Source organism: Phyllopteryx taeniolatus, chromosome 13 (assembly GCF_024500385.1).
Source record: "Phyllopteryx taeniolatus isolate TA_2022b chromosome 13, UOR_Ptae_1.2, whole genome shotgun sequence".
Lineage (NCBI taxonomy): Eukaryota > Metazoa > Chordata > Actinopteri > Syngnathiformes > Syngnathidae > Phyllopteryx > Phyllopteryx taeniolatus.
The window spans coordinates 19,866,271-19,883,975 of NC_084514.1; the positions used below are offsets into that span (position 1 = coordinate 19,866,271).

The following is a 17,705-nucleotide window of genomic DNA, read 5'->3' on the forward strand; positions in this document are numbered from 1 at the left end:
TAAATGCATCCACCTGCCTGCGTCACTCCCAACTTTCCTATTTTCAAATGCTTGCCATTTCTCAACGTTAGAAACGACGACAATTAAAAATTTTAGTCCAGAAGAACATGAAGTAGATGCACGTGATTTGCTTACGCGGGCCACGTGAAATGATACGGCGGGCCCAATCTGGCCCCCAGGCCTTTAGTTTTACACCTGTGAAGTAGGGAGTAAAAGTAAAAAGGAAAATGAATACTTGAGTACAGATACTTGAAAACTCTTAAGTAAATTTTTGTACAGATACCTATTTAAGTGCTTTGTTTCAAAATATATTAAAGATGCTTAAAAATGCGTCTATGGCTATTTGCCGGAATGGCGAGTTACTTAGTAGTCGTGACTAGTAATAATTAAGTAGTAATTAGTCCCACCTACAAGCTGAAAAATACATCTGGCCTGAAGTGTTTTGTCTTTTTTTTGTAGCGTCTCCGTTGTGGTGACCCCCGTGCGGTTCACGGTAGTTAAAGTAGGTTTGAGCAGATTTTTGGTGTTAAAGTAAAAAGTGGTCAGAAACATCAGTACTCGAGTACAGATACCTGAAAAATATACTTGGGGACAGTAACAAAGTGTTTGTATTTCATCAAGCTAGTAAGGGGTGATGAAGTATTTTTACTGTACTAAATCTGATTTTTGTACATATACCTACTTAATGGAGATTTTTTTTGCAGTACAGCAGTTGAGTTAGTACTTCTACATTTAGCAGAGCTACTTAAGTACGGAGTGTCAGTACTTTTGCCACCTCTGGTATTAGAGGATGCTGTGGCTTTGCCCCACTTGTTCACTGGCTTCAATAATTCATGGCGCCGACTTCTAAAAAGGTTTGGGATGTTTTTCCCCCTCCCCGCCTTTTAAAACCATAATTAGTCTTTTAGCGTATTTGGCTTTTGTTTTTTTCCAGAATTTACGGTTTGATTGAATTCATTTTGATCCTGTGACAGCGGTGCATTAGAGAAAAGACGGTGGCGAGAGAGAAATCGTATTTTCAGACATCAATGCAGAGTACACAAGTAGGATACGCTCAACGCACAATTTGGGACTCGACCTGGAACTCTCTGCGATAATGTTAGGGTTTAGGTCTTGGGTTAGGTCCAGTGTTACGGGTTAGGGTTAGATCCAGAGCTAAATAAACAATACTTGTCTGTTGTGTTCGGTTTTATGGTCAGGGTTGGTGTGACAAGGTTAAGTCTAGGTTTAGTGTTGGGGCTCAGTTTTAGGGGTTAGGGTTAGGTCCTGACCAAATTAAAAGAATATGGAGGGATGGGATTACGGTCTGGGATTTAGGTTTAGGAATTAGAGATTGATCCAGGCCAAGTTAAACAATATGGAGAACTCGAGTTCATATTGGGTGTTTTAAGTGTCGTGGTTAGATTTATATGGTTGTGGTTGGGGGATTAGGGTTAGGGGTTAGGATTAGGTCCAGACCAAACCAAACAATTCATAGGGTTAGGTTCAGTTGGAAGTAAAAATATGCAGGGTTAGGGGTGGTAGTTAGGTTCTAGGTTTGGATTTAGGGGTTGGGGTTTTAGGTTTAGGATTGAGTACAGACCCAAAATAAATGTGTTAGGGTTGGTGGTTAGGATAAGGGTTGGGATGGGAGGGTTAGGTTCATGGTTCGGGGATTAGGAGTAGGATGTTAGGGGTAGGTGAATAGGGTTGTTGTTGGGTGTTTCGGGGCAGTGGGTTCGGTTTTAGGGTTCGGCGCAGATCGTTAGGAATAGCGTTAGGGTTGTAGGTTAGTGCTAGCGGTTAGGGCAAGACCAAACCATACCATCTGGGATTATCATTAGGTCCAGACTATACTAAAAGAGGTTTGAATTAGTTATGGGTTACACGATATGTTGAGTTCGAATCGGGGTTGGGGTTAGTGGTTACACAATTTCCAGACCAAACTAAACGATCTGTATGGTTGAGCCATGTCTGAATCAGGTCGGAATCAAACTAAATGATATGTATGCTTAGTATTGGGGTTAGGGTTTAGGTTACCATACTTAACCCTATGTAGGGTTCAGGATGGAGTCTGATTCATCTTAAATTTAGTGGCAAGGGTTTGGGTCCAGACCAAACCAAATGATAGGATGATCCAAATGCCAGGCAATCAAAGACCGGCTAGTTAGTCATGTTTTTTTATTTTATGTTTCCCAGAGTCCAGCAAGAATGCTGAGTGCGGGGGAAAATGAGGTAACGGGACGGCGTACATACAGTACCGGCCGAGTACATCCCGGTACAGCCGAGTACAGGGAAAATCCATCAGCATGAATAAGTCATGTGGCCTTTCACTGGAGTGCATGAGAGACGACTTAAGGAAGGGCTTGTCAAACACGCCACTGTTTAGTCAGTCTCGGGCTGATACGACAAGAAAAAATACAAAAACTGGAAGGGGGCGGAGTCATCTGTGACGATAATGATGATTATGATGATAATTGTGCAGTCCGGACAGGTTCCTTCTTTCCTTCATGTATTGAAATATACCGCAATGTTATGCCGCCTACTTTTGAAGCCGTACCGTAACAAATTCAGGGTTGTCTAATGTGTTATTTTTATTGGAAGGTACCTTTGTTGGCACCGCTGCACCATGTGTTTATTTTCACGACATTTTGACTTTAATCGTATCAACTAAACAAAAGAAGGGAAAAAACTGGAGTAAAGAAGTCATATTTTAATAGTAGCATAACATTTCGACTTTTACAACTTTTTTGTGACATCGCGACTTGATTCTTTTTGCGACAAATTTTTTTTTCCCTCATACAACTTTTTTTCTTGAGCACAGACAACCTTTTACTTATTTTATCATGAACAATTGCAACTTTATTCTCAATTAAAAACTTTGGTCATATTTCTAAAATCATGTCTTTCACTAACAAACATAAAAATGACTTTTTCCTCATATTTAATATTTTTTGTTGTAATTTAATTTCTCGATTTGTTTTTTAAAATAATTGAACACTATGACTTTTTCCTAAAAAAAAAAAAAAAAAAAAAAAAACTAATTTTGTTCTCATAATATTTCATGTAATGTCGTGTAACATTACAACATGAATTTCAACTTAGAACTTAAGCGGTTGGCTCTCTGGCACTTTTTCCATAGAAAAGCATTATCAGTTGCACGCACGCACGGCACGGCAAGCTTTGTGACTTTGCCCATAAAAGATTCCCACGTCCAAGTCTGTTCAGATGAAGAGCAAGAAGAAGTTGGGGAAAAAAGCTAAAAGACAAACAAAATGACAAGCGAACATTGAGCTGACTTGAGGAGACAACGCCGCGTACCACGACGACGCGATAAGTAGAGTCGGCTAAATAAGTGATGGCGTCTTGCTTCTGGCTGCGCGCTCGACAAGTAGACCGTGAAACTGTCGCGCCGATTCAAACGTGCAAATAAGCGCCGACACCTGACGACCATCACAGCTGCAGCTGTACGCGCGCATCGTGGAAAGCAACATGTTGCAATGTTACGCAAATAAGGCTTTGTGTTATCCAGATAAAACTGGTAACGTTAAAAGATCACGTTAGAGAAATTGTGGTAGTGGTATGAGGAAGAAAAAAAAAATAACACAAGTTAAAAATAGAAAAGAGTCGTAGTTATAGTAACAGTTGTAATGTCGCAAGTATAAAGTCGTAATGGGACAACGAATAAAAATAGTCCTTGTGCAAGAAAAAAGTCATCTTATGATGAGAAAAAAAAACATCGCATTTATGGAGAACAAACTCGTATCATGAGAAAGGAAAAAAAGAATGTGGCCTTTCACTGGTGTGCATAACAAGAAAAAAAGTTAGCATGTTAAAATTGAAAGTCAAAAGAATGAAATGTTAATATTATGAGAAATAGTATGTTTATTTATTTAGATTTTTTTTTACTCATAATACTACCCTCATATCATGACGACCTTTTTCATGAAATTTTTGATCAATTATGACTTTATTCTTTATTCAAATTATGACATACCTCTCATAATAGGCCAACTGAATTTTCATACAATGATACATTTTTTTTCTCTTGAAGGTTTTTTTATTTAATCATAGTCTCATCTTATTCCAAAATAATAAAATCTAGAATTTCCCCAAATTTCTCCTACTCTTGGACAATTTGCAGCTGAATGATCCGACCCTGTTTAATCTTCGGTTGTTTGTGTTCACTCCAGACGAGCGCGAGGCGGTCCAGAAGAAGACGTTCACCAAATGGGTCAACTCCATCCTGTCTCGGCTCAGCTGCCGCATCTGCGACCTCTACTTGGACCTGCGTGACGGACGGATGCTCATCAAGCTCCTGGAGATCTTGTCTGGCGAACGGCTGGTAAATTCATCTCATCTTCATCTTCACATCATCTGTTTTGTTTTTTGTTTTTGTCCTGCGTCTTTAATTTTAGCGAATGTCAAAATTGCCAGCGAAAACGCAACAATCTGAGACCGGTAGCCAGTGTCTTTCTCTGTACAATAAAAATAAATTACAGCTTTTTTCCTCATGCAATTGAATTTTTTTTTCTCAAATCATTCCAACCTTATTTAAAAAAAACATTTTTTTTTTGCTAAATATTACAACTTTATTCTTAAACAAATACTTTTCTTGATAAAAATATTTCCACAAATGTATTCTCCTAAAATTGCTACTTTTGTTTGGTAATTCTTTTTCCTTTTTACTCTTGGTATTTCCCTCATACAATTATAACTTTATCATAAAATAAATGTATATTTATTCATTAAATCATGATTCAAATTTTGTAAGACAAAAGATTTCAATAGCATTTTCTCAGAATATGACAATTTTCATTCGTAAACATTTTTCTTGTAACCTTATATCATAAAAGCATCGTAATTTAAATTGTGCAGCCGCTAATTATCATAACATTACGACTTTATTCTCAAACACAATTTTCTTGTCATATTTTGGATTTGCTCTATTTCTCATGATAGCTCGACTTAATTTCTTGCAAAAATATTTTGAATATGTAACTTTTTTGCCTTTTTCCATTTACGAAGAAAAAACATATTCTCGCATCGTTCAGACATTATTCTCAATCAAAAAAGACTTTCTCTCATAATATGACTATTTGCTCATAACGACAAAAAAACTATCAACATTTTTGGCTTGTCTGTGTTATTTTTTTCCGACGCTTAGCCCAAACCCACCAAGGGCAGGATGCGCATCCACTGTCTGGAGAATGTGGACAAGGCACTGCAGTTCCTCAAGGAGCAGCGCGTCCACCTGGAGAATATGGGCTCGCACGACATCGTTGACGGCAATCACCGCCTCATCCTCGGCCTCATCTGGACGATCATCCTCCGCTTCCAGGTCCGGCCGGCCGCTATAATTGTTGATTTTTTTGTGGGTATTTTCGGGGTCCTGATTGTGATTTTTTTTTTTTGCCTATGCCATGTAGCGCGAGCAGAGCATGGTGTCAAAAGGTTTCATCATTAGCATCTTTGAAAATTTGAAATAATTAGCCCGCTGACACCACTGCCACCAGTCGACACGAAATTGGGTGGACACGTCTGTGATGACGGAACGCACCAAAAATGTCTCAAGGACCCGCGACCGAAATTGAAGACGAAGTTGGGCATTTTTGTTTTGAGTGAATTCCAGGACTTGGGAATTTGCCCAAATGGGACCCAGTCGGAAGCAGGAATCCTCGACAAATGGCTGATGCCAAATTGCCAAGCTTTTCTGCCTCCGCCTTGGATGTGTCAAATTTTGATGATCAAGCTTTGCGGTTTGAGTTCTTCTGATTTTTGCTGCAGCCGTTAGAGAACGCGCGGAAAACATCAGAACGCGTCTTTCACCTTCTCGGAAGGGGTATTTATTTTTAATTTGACAGCGACACTGTTATTTTTAGTTCAAACAATATGGGCCTCTGCATTATTCAGTCCTTGGTGAAAAGATTTAAAAAAAAAAAAAAAAAAAAAAAAAAAAAAAGCTGTTGACTTTTTGTTGCTGGTTTGCGAGGGCTAAATTTAGTCGCCTCTGAGGGTTTGTCTGTTATGTGACTGCTCCAATTACGGGCGTCCAAGCTGGGGAAATTCAAGAAAGATCAAGCTGTAGGATGTTTTCTATTCTATACTGTTTTCTCGATTTTCTTTCATTCTTTACGTTGCTCGTCGTCGTCATCCCAATCAGATCCAAGACATCGTTGTGGAGACCGGCCAGGCCGACCAGAAGGAGACGCGCTCGGCCAAGGACGCTCTTCTTCTGTGGTGCCAGATGAAGACGGCAGGGTTAGTCAAAAAGAAATACTTTTCTTTTTCACTGTACTTTTCACTCTCGCAAAGGAATCTTCATTAGGGAAACACAGAAAAGACAAAAAGAGTGAAATTATGACCCTTTTTTTCCTCTCTAGTTATTCCAGCGTGAACATCACAAACTTCACCACAAGTTGGAAAGACGGCATGGCCTTCAATGCGCTCATACACAAACACCGGTAAGAACAGCTGGGAATTGTCAAATGGATTCTTGCATGAATGAATAAACTACGTCGTATGAAAATACATCTTTTTATTATATTTATTATTCTAAAGAAATATAGTGTTATTGATTTTTTTATTTTATACAAATATATTATTTTTATTTATTTCTGTTATGTGCAATTATATTATATTTATGTGTATTATAAACAAATATATTTTAGTTCATGTTTTATTAATATTATTATTATGTTCCATTACAATATATAGATGCATTATTATTGTTTATTGTCATTACATATAAATATATTTTTACATTATTATATTATGCATTTAATTTTATGCAAACCTATTACATTTATTACACAAATATATTATTTTATTGATTTCTATTCCATGTAAATATATTTTTTTATTAATATTGTGTATTACTATTACTATTATAGGTATTCTTTTTCTATTATATATAATTTCATCATTGTTATTACATATACAAATATTATTATTACATTTATTGTATTTATTTAAATAAACAAAGAAGATTGTCAATCCTTCCCAGACCAGATCTGGTGGACTTCAACCAGCTGAAGAGGTCCAACCCGACGCACAACCTCCAGAACGCCTTCAACGTGGCCGAGAAGCAGCTGGGCGTCACCAAGCTTTTGGACCCGGAGGACGTGTTCACGGAGAACCCGGACGAGAAGTCCATCATCACGTACGTGGTGGCCTTCTACCACTATTTCTCCAAGATGAAGCAGCTGGCTGTGGAGGGCAAGCGGGTGGGCAAAGTCCTGGACCACTCCATTGCCACGGAGAAGATGGTGAACAAGTACGAGACGTTGGCGTCGGAGCTGCTGGCCTGGATCGAGCAGACCGTCCTGGTGCTCAACAACCGCAAACTGGCCAACTCGCTGTCGGGCGTCCAGCAGCAGCTGCAGGCCTTCAACACCTACCGGACGGTGGAGAAGCCGCCCAAGTGAGTTATACAAACTGATGCCCCCTGGGGTCTGGGTACATGGATGACGTAACAAGGGAAAGAACTACAATACCGTGTTTCTTTTAGGACCTAAACAAGTGTCAGACAGTCAGACAGACAATGATTAAAACTTTTTTTTTTTTCCCAATGATTTCATGACGTTAGTCGACATTGTATTCTTCCGTTGCACTGTGACTCATGTTTCTCTGTCAATCGTAATGATTACAACGGTGTCGTCCCAACAGGTTCCAGGAGAAAGGCAACCTGGAGGTGCTGCTCTTTACCATCCAGAGTCGCATGAGGACCAACAACCAGAGGGTCTACACACCCAAAGAGGGAGCGCTGGTCGCCGATATCAACAGGGTGAGTTGTCCCGGACCACAACGCCTGCCGCACGCCGAGTGACGCAATCAAACATGCAACTGAACTGGACGATCGCGAAACAAATTCCAGTCGCCGACTGACCCTCGCAAGTGGCGACTCGCTGCAATGGAAAAACTGTGACCTCTGTTGTTGTTCTCTGGAATAACGTTTTTAAGGCGCCACATATAATGCGGATCACCATGGCCACTGCAGCTATGTTGTAGTAATGCAACGCCATTCACCTGCGATTCAAATTTCAAATCACTCCAAAATGGTCAGCGAAAACGAGTTGCAGAACCCAGCACACTGTCCGACAGTTCGGTCACGTCACGTCGCTCGCTGCGCTGAACCACCGCGACTGTCAAGTCATTTCTGGGATCCACAGGCCTGGGAGCGACTGGAGCGCGCCGAGCACGAGCGCGAGCGAGTACTGAGGGACGAGCTGATTCGCCAGGAGAAGCTGGAGCAGATGGCGAGACGATTTGACCGCAAGGCAGCCATGAGGGAGACATGGCTTCTGGAGAACCAGCGATTGGTAGCTCAGGTAAACAAGAGTGCGTAAAAGTCAGGGGTTCTCAAACCTACCTCGTAATCGTAGGCCACTCCACAAATGAGTCAGCTACGTACTATTCGTAACCTCGAAACTGTACGTTGGTACCGTCGAAAACCGAGAACACCCTGTCGTGTTTTGTTACTCGTCCACGACCCACCCATTATGGATCGGCCAGTTGAGAATCACTGGTTCAAAAAGCTTGGCGGGTCTCTCCAGGACAACTTCGGCTACGACCTGTCGGCGGTGGAGGCGGCCAAGAAGAAGCACGACGCTATCGAGACGGACATCGCCGCCTATGAGGAGCGTGTCCAGGCCCTGGTGGACATCTCCGGAGAGCTGGAGGCCGAGCGCTATCACGACACCAAGAGGGTGGACGCCCGCAAGGACAACGTCCTGCGCCTGTGGGACTACCTGCAGGAGCTGCTGAAGGCCCGCCGGGGGCGTCTGGACAAGAACCTGACGCTACAGAGGATCTTCCAGGAGATGCTCTACATCATCGGCTGGATGGATGACATGAAGGTAGAAGATGATTTGATTAAAATGTACAGCAGGACATCATTTGACCCTCTGTAAACTTTTGAATGCACATGTCCAACTGTGCAATCTCTATGAAAGACTCTTAAGCGGATGGGTTTGCCCGCGCCTTCTTTGTCAGGTTCGTCTGCTGTCTCCTGACATTGGGAAACATTTGTTGGAAGTGGAAGACTTGTTACAGAAACATGCTTTACTGGAGAACGACATCGCCCTGCAAGCAGACCGCGTCCAGAACGCCAGTGCTGCTGCCCTCAAATTTGCCAACGGAGAGAGTAAGTATTGATGGCGCAGAAGTTGGAACTAGGAAAAGTGCAAACATCTCGAAAAAGAGACGAGCTTTGTGTCAATTGCTATTGGCTAAATTTAGCCTGCGTTGTTTCTCATCTCCCAGGTTACAATCCGTGCGATCCTCAGGTGATCCGAGATCGGGTGGAGCACCTGGAGCTCTGCTACCAAGAGCTCCGGGTCCTGGCCGTCCAGCGCCGGGCCCAGCTGACGCAGTCTCGTCGCTTCTGGAGCTTCTTGTGGGAGGCGGCGGAGCTGGAGAGCTGGATCAAGGAGAAGGAGAATATCTTCTCCTCGTTGGACTACGGCAAGGACCTGACCAGCGTGCTGCTTCTCCAGAACAAGCACAGCGCCTTTGAGGACGAGCTGGGTGCCCGCCAAGTCAACCTGCGACAGGTACTGACCGAGCGTGGCTAATGTTTAAACCGTGCATAATGTTAGTTCCACTTTTTTTATCTCATAATTTGTATTGTCACGTGCAGCACATGTTTTTGTAGTACAGTTGAGTTGTAAGCACAGTGTTAGTGTTGGAACTTCATTCTGTTACAGTGGCTTACAATGAGCCTCTGCCTCGTTTCTGCCCCAGGTTCTAACCGAGGGCGGCGAGATTATCCGGGACGACCACTTCGGTTCGCCGAAGATCCGAGAGTGCACGGATGGCGTTGAGAGGCAATGGCGGCAGCTGGAGGATCTGGCGGCCTTCCGGAAACAGAACCTCCAGGACACGCAGAGGTTCTTCCAGTTCCAAGGGGACGCCGACGAACTCACGGCCTGGCTGCTTGACGCCAAGCGGCAGATGAGCGGCGACGACGCAGGTCACGACGAGTACACCACCCGGCGGCTCCTGCGACGCCACGACGACCTCCGTAACGAGACGGGGAAGACGGCCGCCACCGTGGACGCGCTGTACAAGCAGGCCAACGCGTTGCCCGAGGAGCTGCTGAACACGCCCGACATCCAGCGTCGCCTCAAAGACATCAAGGATCTCTTCATGGAGCTCATGTCTCTGGCCGACGTCAGGCAGAAGAAGCTGGATGACGCCATGGCGCTGTACACCATCTTCAGCGAGACGGACGCCTGCGAGCTCTGGATGGGCCAGAAGGAGACTTGGCTGGTGGATTTGGAGGTGCCCGACAAGCTGGAAGACCTGGAAGTGGTCCAGAATAGGTATGCAGTTGTTATTTGGAACACACTCGATGATGTTAAGAAAATCCACAAGTAACTGACACCCGCCCCAAAAAACACACAAGAAGGCAGAAAAGGACGACTTTTGTCAAAATGAGTAATCAAACTGGTGAATGCTGAAACACAAATTTAAGGGGCTTGTAGTGGTTCTCAAACTGGCGCTCGGGGACCCTCAGGGGTCTGCAAGCCGTAATTTAGGCGTCTGCAAAATATTTTGCAATAAATTCCTTTTGTTTTCAAGAACAAAAGGTCTATTTTTTTGAGAATATAGTCTGAATTCCCAGAATAAAAGGTGCAATATTATTAAAATAAAGTTGTATTTTTGAAAGTCACTCTCGAAATATATACAGGGGTCCCAGTTTGAGAACCACCGGTGTAGAGAATGGATGGATGAATGGATGGATCTTTACTTGGTTCCAAATTTAGCTGGCTGGGTCTTTTGTCTGTTTCAACACGTTTTGTTGCCTCCAGGTTGAGCATTCTGGCTCAGGATATGGCAAATGTTCAGTCGAGAGTGGATGATGTCAATAAGGTGGTCAAACAACTGGAGGACAGCAGACACCCTCGCACCAAAGAGGTCAAGGAATGCCAGATGAGACTGAATAAAAGGTGATTTATTTTATTTTTTTTCGCTCTAGCTCCAGGTAAAATAAAACAGAAAAATCAATATACTTGGTTCCAAATTATTAGATGTGCTGTTTGCCTACAGGTAAAAAAAAAAGCTTGTAAAGAACTGCCAATTTACTGTATGTCACTACACGCACATACAACGGGATGATGTTGGCTACACAGCTTCTTTAATATTGACCAAAATCAAGATGACGACATCCACATCTTTGTTCATACAAAATGACTCGAAATTCCGTGTTCTAATTTGTCATTTTTTTAAGCATGAGTATACATTTCATTATTATAGACTCTATAGGACATTCCTCGAAATCCAGTGAGCCAAATGATTGTAAACCTTTTTAACAAATGCAGTACTTTGAATAGGATGGCTGTCATTACGCAGATAACATTTTACACCCCCCCACCCCAAAAAAACAAAAAAAACAAAACAAAAAATCACATTTGTCGAACAAGTTACATATTACCATAGTACCTTCATAGATCTTCCTTTTAAGGATGCGCCACAAGTTCTCAATGGGGTTTAGGTCAGGGGATGATAGTGGCCAGACCATGAGTTTTTCATCCCATCACACTTGTTCCAAAATTATTAAGAGCATGCTGTTTTTGTCAATGAGCTCATCGACAATTGTATTAGTTTCTATAATAATCAGTCTTTTATTTAACAAACCCGCACGATGACATCAGTATCAGAAAAAAACAAATGGTTTGTAAAGGAACGTAACAAAAATCTTAGCGGCAGTCTGTAAATTACACCGAATATCCCAGAGAGCAACATCCGGACATTCTTTCAGGTGGGCCGCCTTCAAGGCCATGGTGGACGACAAGAAGAGGAAGGTGGACTCTGCGGTAAGCCTGCACAACTACGGACTGGAGTGCGACGAGACTGCAGCATGGATCCGTGACAAGACGCGCGTCATCGAGTCCACGCAGGACCTGGGCAACGACCTGGCCATCCAGAGGAAGCTGTACGGCATGGAGCGCGACTTGGCCGCCATCGACTCCAAACTCGATCTCCTGAGGGCCGACGCCGACCGGTTGACGACGGAGCAACCGGAGAACGCGCCCGGCATCCTCGACCGCCGGGCCGAGCTGGACGCGGCCTGGGACGAGCTCCAAAAGACCCTGAAAGACTGCGAGGACACGTTGGGCGAAGTCAGTAAGCTGCAGATATTTCTGCAGGACCTGGATGACTTCCAGTCCTGGCTTTTCAGAGCTCAGAAGGCCGTGGCCTCGGAGGAGATGCCCGCCTCGCTGCCCGAGGCTGAGGAGCAGCTGAGCCTCCATGACGCCGTGCGCGACGACATCGACAACCACGAGGAGGACTATCGCGGCATCAAGGACACCGGTGCGCGGGTCACCAGCGGCCAAGAGGACGACCCCCAGTACTGGGAGCTGGACCAGACGCTCGGTGGTCTGGACCGAGGCTGGTACGAGCTCCAGAAGATGTGGGACCGACGCAAGAACTTCTTGGACCAGGGCTTGGGCTTCCAGCAGTTCTTAAGGGACGGCAAGGCGGTCGAGGCCATCCTCAACAACCAGGTAAAGGAAAACCGCCTGAACTTTTTTAACTAACAAAAAGCATGGGGTTAGAGGTTATGTCTTGTTAGAGGTTTGTTGGCTTTTGAGTTAGTTAACATGATAAAACAAAACAAAATTCTCCACTATAATTTGAGGAGGGATGAAAGAAGACTTGGAATTTTGGTGCAGGTAAGATAAAATTGCGTATTGAAGAATTTTCTGTCATTACAGTCTGCTTTCATTGGTGTACCGGTTAGGGCAGAGATCCACCACATCTGGCAGATGGTGGAGAGTAAAATAATAATAAAAATATCATACTCTGATTTACCTCCACCTACAGGACTGGAGTGGAAGTGCATTGTTTAGCATGTTTTGATTTTAGTCACTGAAATGCATTCGGGGGGAACTACCTTCTTAACTCTGCACTAAAAGTGTAAAGAGAGAGGTTGCCTTGTTAGCCATTGATGGGCTAAAAGTCAGTTAGCATGATGACACAAAACACAATTCTCCATGATAATTTGTAAAGGGGTGGCGCAGGGGCAAAAGAAGAAAGCTTGAAAATACGATGCAGATCCGGAGTTGGTATTTCTCCTGTTTTTTCTCCAGGAATACACGCTGGCCCACGTGGACAAGCCCGACACGCTGGCCGGGGCCGAGCAGGCCCTCAAGAAGCACGAGGGCTTCGTCAGCACCATGGAAGCCAATGAGGACAAGATCGATGGCGCCGTCCAGGCGGGCAGGCGGCTGGTGGACGACGACAACTTGTATGCGGGGAAGGTGCAAGACAAAATGGAGTCCATCGGTGACCGGTACGTGATCACACTTATAATGTACTTCTCTGAGATTTTATACTCCCATCAATAAACAGTCTGCATAAACTAACACAGCACCCAAAAAATTAAATGCTTGTATTTTTTTATTGAACACAAGTTGTAAATGTCACAGTTGAGGATGGAAAAAGTCTGCGAACTCCTCGGCTAATGACGTCCGCGAGAACGAGTGGGAGTCAGGAGTCGGCCAACCTGGAGTCCAATCAATATGATGAGATTGGAGGTGTTGGTTAAAGCTGCCATGCCCTCTAAAAAAAAACGCGCCAGTTTTGAGCTTTCTGTTCTCAATAAACGTTTCCAAGTTTTTGTGCGACCAATTTTTGTGATTCCCCCGCCCCCACCTAAAATTCTGCTGTGTACAACCTTTAATGACCATTTAAAAGTCAAAGTTGATAAGTGTACCTCACAGTCCCACACAGGATGCTTTTGCCCCCATTAACTCCCACAATGCATCTGAGCAAGCAGGTTCCACCGGTAATGGATATCGATTCATTTAAAAGTGAGAGTATATACACTGATGGCCGTTTTTGTGCCAGGTGTTTTTCTGAAACGGGAGCCTCTCTCTGCAGGAAAAAGGCATGACTCTGAAGTTGCTGCTTGTCTTTTGACATTTAGGCGCAACAAAAACAAAGCAAGAGCCCGGGAGGTGTCGGAGAAGCTGCGAGACAACCGAGACCTGCAGCACTTCTTACAGAACGCTCAAGATGTGAGTTCCCCATTTGTGGTTTTGTTGCTGGTGTAGCACTTAGCGTCCGCTGATCTCATTACGTCTCTGTCCGATACCAGCTGACTCTGTGGATCAATGAGAAGATGCTGACCGCTCAGGACACGTCGTACGGCGAGGCCCGGAACCTGCACAGCAAGTGGCTGAAGCATCAGGCCTTCATGGCCGAGTTGGCCTCCAACAAGGACTGGCTGGACAAAGTGGACCAGGTACCCCTTTCAGAGATCCGGTGGGACAACTGGATCTGGCAATTTGATTACCAGAGGCCAAGTACAACTGTGCTCCACCATAATGAAATTTTGGTACAGACTTGTGTAGCGATATTACTACCTCTGCTGAGAAGTTGTTTTGTTAGCCGTTTGATGGTTAACCAGTCAGTTAGTGTGATGATGCAAACCAATTTTACACCAAAATGTGTAGCGCAGTAGCGCACGAGCAAAGAAAGAAATCCAGATCCAATTATGTAGCTACATTATTACCTCAGCCAAGCACCAGAAACATGAGGTAAAAGGTTGTTTTTCTAGCCGTTAGCGCGATGACAAAAAGCCAAATTTTCTCTGTAAATTTGTAGAATAGCACACAGGCAAAGAAAGAAATCTTTACATTTTGGTACAGAGGCAGATTATTTCCACCAAAGTCGAAAAGCATGTAGCGAAATGTTCTGTTAGCCATTTTTGGTCAGCAAGTTGTAATGCAAAACCAAAATTTCCATGGAAACTTGTAGCGGTGTGACACGCGGGCACAGGAAGAAACTTTGTAAATTCCGTGCAGATGCGGAAAAAGAACTTTATACTTTTCGACATCTCAGTCTACTTGCATTACGGACAAGTGAGGGGCCGCAACCTACCAGATTCAGCAGACGGAACCGTGGTGGAAAAAAGCTTGATGTGGGTGGTACCGACTTTGTAATGCGCGGTACCACCACCTGCAGGACTGGAGTCAAAATGCATCATCCATCGTTTTTTCGATGAAATGAACTACTGAAGTACTTTCAGCAAGCACCAAAATCGTGAGGTGAGAGGTTCCGTTTTGTTAGCCTTTTTGTTGGCTAGCGAGTCAGTTACAATGTTTATGCAAAAACTAATTTTCACGCAGAATATATAAAGTGGTGGTGGCGCCATCCACAGGACTGCAGTGGAAGTGCATGATTCAGCACATCAAATGAGTCCACAGAACTACATTTTCACCACCACCAAGCAACAAAAGCGCGAAGCAAGAAGTTATTTTTTCATAGCCGTTTGTTGCTTAGCGATTGGGTTACCATGACAACACAAAAACAAATTGTCTGCTAAAAATTACAGAACGGTGGTGCACGGGGAAATGAAGAAACCTTAAAGTCTTGAGTTTCACTTTTTGGCGTTACAGTCCACTGATATTGGGGTCCAGAAAAGGGTGCAGTGAACCACCACATCCAGCAGATGGAGCCATTTAACTGACGTGTGCTGAATTTGAATCCGCAGGAGGGCCAGGAGCTGATGGCTTCCAAGCCCGAGTTGGAACCGGTGGTGCGGGAGCGCCTGGCCGCCCTCCACCAGTTGTGGGAGATGTTGGAGTCCACCACGCAGGAGAAGGCCCGGCTGCTGTTCGACGCCAACCGCTCTGAGCTTTTGGACCAGAGCCTGGCTGATATCAGGAAGTGGCTGGGCGAGCTGCGGCAGCAGCTGCAGAGCGCCGGCGGCGAAGACGTCAGAGACCTGACAAACGCGAACATCCTGCTGAAGAAACACCAGGTGGGAGCAGGTGGTCGACTGTTGTGCGATGAAGTCAGTGTTGCGTGATGAACTTCACAACTGTGCCCCAGCATTATAAAAGGATTTGTTTTTGCCAAAACTAGATTTAGTATCGAATTTTTATTGTTTGGGTCATATTTTGTCCATATGTCATAATATTAATATTTTTATTTGTAGAATTTTTTTTTCAGTTTTTTTTTTTTTAATTCGGTATATATATTTCTGTACTCTTAAACTCACCCAATGAAATATACTTAGTATTAGTATATGTAACTTTTTTTCATCATATTTTTTATATATATCATCACATTATTATATTTTTGATTTTTTTTTTTCTTTTAGATTCTTTTTTTTCTTTTTATCCAACACTACATATTTTGTGTTTTGTAAGGTTTTTCCCAATTTTTCATATTTCATGGCATTTGGCTAATTAATTCCGTTTGAATTTAATTAAGTTTTTGAACAATTTTTCTTTCTTTCAATCCAAAACTCACTCAGTGTAGTGTATTTTGAATTGAAAAGCAAAACAAAACACTTGAGTCACGTTATGGTGCATTGCAGTGACGATGTTCCATGACAATGGAACAATAGCGATGGCGTTAAATAAATGAAATGAAATACAACAATATATTTTGTATTTCTAAAACTTCTTTGTCACTTTATTTTTACATAATCTTTATTGTATTTTATAAATATGGATTTTTATTTTATTTTTATTTTTTAGGTTTAACGTAATTTTCTTCGCAATATATATAAAATTTTTATTTTTTATTTTATTTATTTTTTTTAAACTTCTTTGTCACTTTATTTTTACATAATCTTTATTGTATTTTATAAATATGGATTTTTATTTTATTTTTATTTTTTTAGGTTTAACGTAATTTTTTTCATCCAAAACTCAATAAATGCAATATATATCAAATTTTTATTTTTTATTTTATTTTATTTTTTTAAACTTTTTTGGACATTATGTATGAAAGAATTATACTATTTTTATGTTTTAAAGATTTTGGTTGGATTATATATGTTTTTCTTTTACCCCAAAACTGGCTCAACCCAAAATCTTCAGTATTATTTAAGGTTACCTTTTTCTCGTTCACATTTTTTATGTAATTTTGAGTTTTGCGCTTTCAGTTCCACACACTCCGCCTCTGTTATTTCTCTCATGCTACCTTCAAAGATGGATTATAACCGTGCTCTGTATTGTTTCTCGTATCCTGGCGACTAGGTGATGGAGAACCAAGTACGTGATCGCGCCCGGGAGCTGGAGGAGCTCCAGGAGGCTCTCAGGACGCACGGCGGCGGCGGCGGGCAGGACGAACAGGACGAAGAGCTGGAGCAGCAGAGTCTCCAGGCGGAGTTCCAGCTGCTGACGGCACCCCTGGCCCAGCGCAGGGGCAAGCTGGAGGCGGCCAGGGCCGTGCACCAGTTCTACAGGGACCTGGCTGATGAGCTGGTGAGCCAGTTAAAACCTTTATTAGTAATATTTTCCATGATTTTTAAAATGTTGTTGTTTCTTTCAGCTGTGGATTGAAGAGAGAATCCGCTGGCTCTGTCGCAAGATCACGGCAACGACCTGCAAACTGTGCAGATGCTGCTCAAGAGGAACCGGGTCAGTTGAGATTGAAAGCAGCGCAAGGTCCCTCCGATGGACAGGACAGCCGGTCTCAATCGAAACCTTGGCAAAAATCCAATGAGCTAATATTTATAGCTGTTCAAATGCCAGGTTTTTGTGATATAAAAAAAAAAATGAGACCGAGACGGATAATTTCAAAACCTGTACGACTCAAGTGTTAGAAACCAAACCTGCGGGCTTCTGTGAGAAAGCAAAGAAAATGTCAGGAAAAGCCCACTAGAACATCTAAACTCGAATTGGCATGAATCAAAAGCACTTTAAATGGCACTCGGTGAGTGCTGACTTACCATTTAACATGCATTGGCATGTGACTGG

At 43.0% G+C, this 17,705-nt stretch overlaps 1 protein-coding gene across 1 annotated transcript in view; it reads left to right on the forward strand.

The window, feature by feature from the left end:
* The window catches only part of sptb (spectrin, beta, erythrocytic), a 31,077-nt gene that overhangs the window by 760 nt on the left and 12,612 nt on the right, over positions 1 to 17,705 (forward strand). Inside the window, 20 exon segments of the mRNA XM_061795170.1 lie at positions 4,173 to 4,324; positions 5,147 to 5,320; positions 6,143 to 6,240; positions 6,363 to 6,443; positions 6,986 to 7,402; positions 7,648 to 7,765; positions 8,151 to 8,309; positions 8,535 to 8,837; positions 8,974 to 9,124; positions 9,244 to 9,533; positions 9,724 to 10,304; positions 10,794 to 10,931; positions 11,744 to 12,491; positions 13,077 to 13,279; positions 13,916 to 14,006; positions 14,087 to 14,233; positions 15,485 to 15,754; positions 16,983 to 17,210; positions 17,278 to 17,293; positions 17,296 to 17,366. Coding sequence (XP_061651154.1) covers positions 4,173 to 4,324; positions 5,147 to 5,320; positions 6,143 to 6,240; positions 6,363 to 6,443; positions 6,986 to 7,402; positions 7,648 to 7,765; positions 8,151 to 8,309; positions 8,535 to 8,837; positions 8,974 to 9,124; positions 9,244 to 9,533; positions 9,724 to 10,304; positions 10,794 to 10,931; positions 11,744 to 12,491; positions 13,077 to 13,279; positions 13,916 to 14,006; positions 14,087 to 14,233; positions 15,485 to 15,754; positions 16,983 to 17,210; positions 17,278 to 17,293; positions 17,296 to 17,366 — 4,436 coding nt within the window.